Source organism: Penaeus monodon, chromosome 31 (assembly GCF_015228065.2).
Source record: "Penaeus monodon isolate SGIC_2016 chromosome 31, NSTDA_Pmon_1, whole genome shotgun sequence".
Taxonomy (NCBI): Eukaryota; Metazoa; Arthropoda; class Malacostraca; order Decapoda; family Penaeidae; genus Penaeus; species Penaeus monodon.
In genome coordinates, this window is record NC_051416.1 from 12,430,080 (window position 1) to 12,431,743 (window position 1,664).

Sequence of the window (1,664 nt, forward strand, 5' to 3'; positions counted from 1 at the left end):
TTTAGTCTTTGGAAGGGGGCCTACACAGTCAATAACCACTGTACTGAAGGGCTCTCTTAACACTGGGATAGGTTGCAAGGGATATGGTTTGATGCCAGCTCCTGGTTTACCCTTTACTTGACAGATATGGCACGATTGGCAATAACTACTAACATCTCTCTTCATTTTCGGCCAATAAAAATGAGCTAAAATCTTGTAATAAGTTTTCTTGACTCCCAAATGACCACTAATGTCATGTGCAATGTTCAAAACATCAATCTGAAGGGACTTGGGAATTACAATCTGATGTACAGTCTTACTTGTATCGTCTGCAGATATATTATAGGGCTTATATTTACGCATAAGAACGCCTGACTGGAGATAGTAGCACGTATGGGAATTTTCAAGTTCACTTATTTCGGTAAGCCTATCATAAAATACTTTCAAATCGGGATCTTTAGTTTGTTCTTCAATTAGTTTTTCTTTAGTAACTGGAGTGCCTTTGAAATTCACTATATCAGAATTATCAGATGTACATTTACTTGAAACTTTAGCAGAGGAATCGAAAAAATCAGCTAGAGTAAATTCTTCAGTAATTACATCACAAGGGCTCTCATCTGACAATGTAGTACCGGTTGTAAGCGCTTCGATAGGAGGGGAGGTTCTACGACTTGCACTCCGGGTGACAGCACACGCAGGGAAGAGGTCGGGATACTCCCTCTCTAAATCTACAGTGTTGTTTTCTTTCGCGGGAAAAAGTGAAACCACAGGGCAAGGCCACACCTTATCACCAACGAGATCATTACCCATAAGAAATGAAATGCCATCACTTGGTATCCTATCAACAACACCTAACCTTACATAACCGGATATTAAATCAGATTTGAGGTAAACTTCACAAATGGGTATGCTCTTGGACCCTATCAATCCATTGATAATTACCATCTCTCCAGTGTAACAATCAGGGTTAGGAACAGCCTCTTTGAGCACCAATGATATATCTGCAGCCGAGTCCCGTAGTATAGTGACTGGGGAAGAAGACGTGCACGATTCATCAGCACTAATAAATCCTGTAGAACAAAAGGGTTTAAATGAAGGAGTCACATTTGCAGATTCTGTCATGGAAAAGGGAGAAAGGCCCAGATCAAGCTTATCCCCATGGTATTTAGATGCAACCTCTTTCTTATTATTAGCATTTACGTGAAAAATGCGTTTGTTATAGTCAGAACGCTTATTTGCCAACTTAAAACAGTTATTCATGACATGACCATGTTTCTTGCAATAACGGCAAAAAGAAAGATTCTCACCGCGAGAGGCAATATTCCTACTCTCACCACCTGTTTCTGACTTTGCATTTACAGTCCTATGGGTATCTGGCAGGTCAGTCCTCCTGGTACTATACTCCATCCTCTTACTATTATGCTGGTTTGACGGGAATGAAGGTTCATTAGATCTGCAATAGTAATTAGGATTAGTGAGAGCGAAATGATCGGCGGCACTACCGACCTCGGCTAATGTGCGCAGACCACGCTCGTCAATGTGAGAGCGAACCTTTACAGGCATGCACTTCTTTATATCTTCGAGTATAAACAGTTCTAATAATTTATCGTACTCGAGTGCATCAAGTTCACTCTCGACCCACTTTTTACACAATAGTTGCTTCTGGCGGATAAATTCAACAAAAG

General features: G+C 40.7%; 1 protein-coding gene across 1 annotated transcript in view; it reads right to left on the reverse strand.

Annotated features, from left to right (window-relative positions):
• The window catches only part of LOC119592892, a 2,456-nt gene extending 802 nt beyond the window's left edge, over nucleotides 1–1,654 (reverse strand). Inside the window, exons 1-2 of the mRNA XM_037941787.1 lie at nucleotides 1,287–1,654; nucleotides 25–1,049 (exon numbers count right to left, since the gene is read on the reverse strand). Coding sequence (XP_037797715.1) covers nucleotides 25–1,049; nucleotides 1,287–1,542 — 1,281 coding nt within the window. The 5' untranslated portion in view covers nucleotides 1,543–1,654. The remainder of the gene's footprint in view (nucleotides 1–24; nucleotides 1,050–1,286) is intronic.
• Nucleotides 1,655–1,664: the final 10 nt, after the last annotated feature.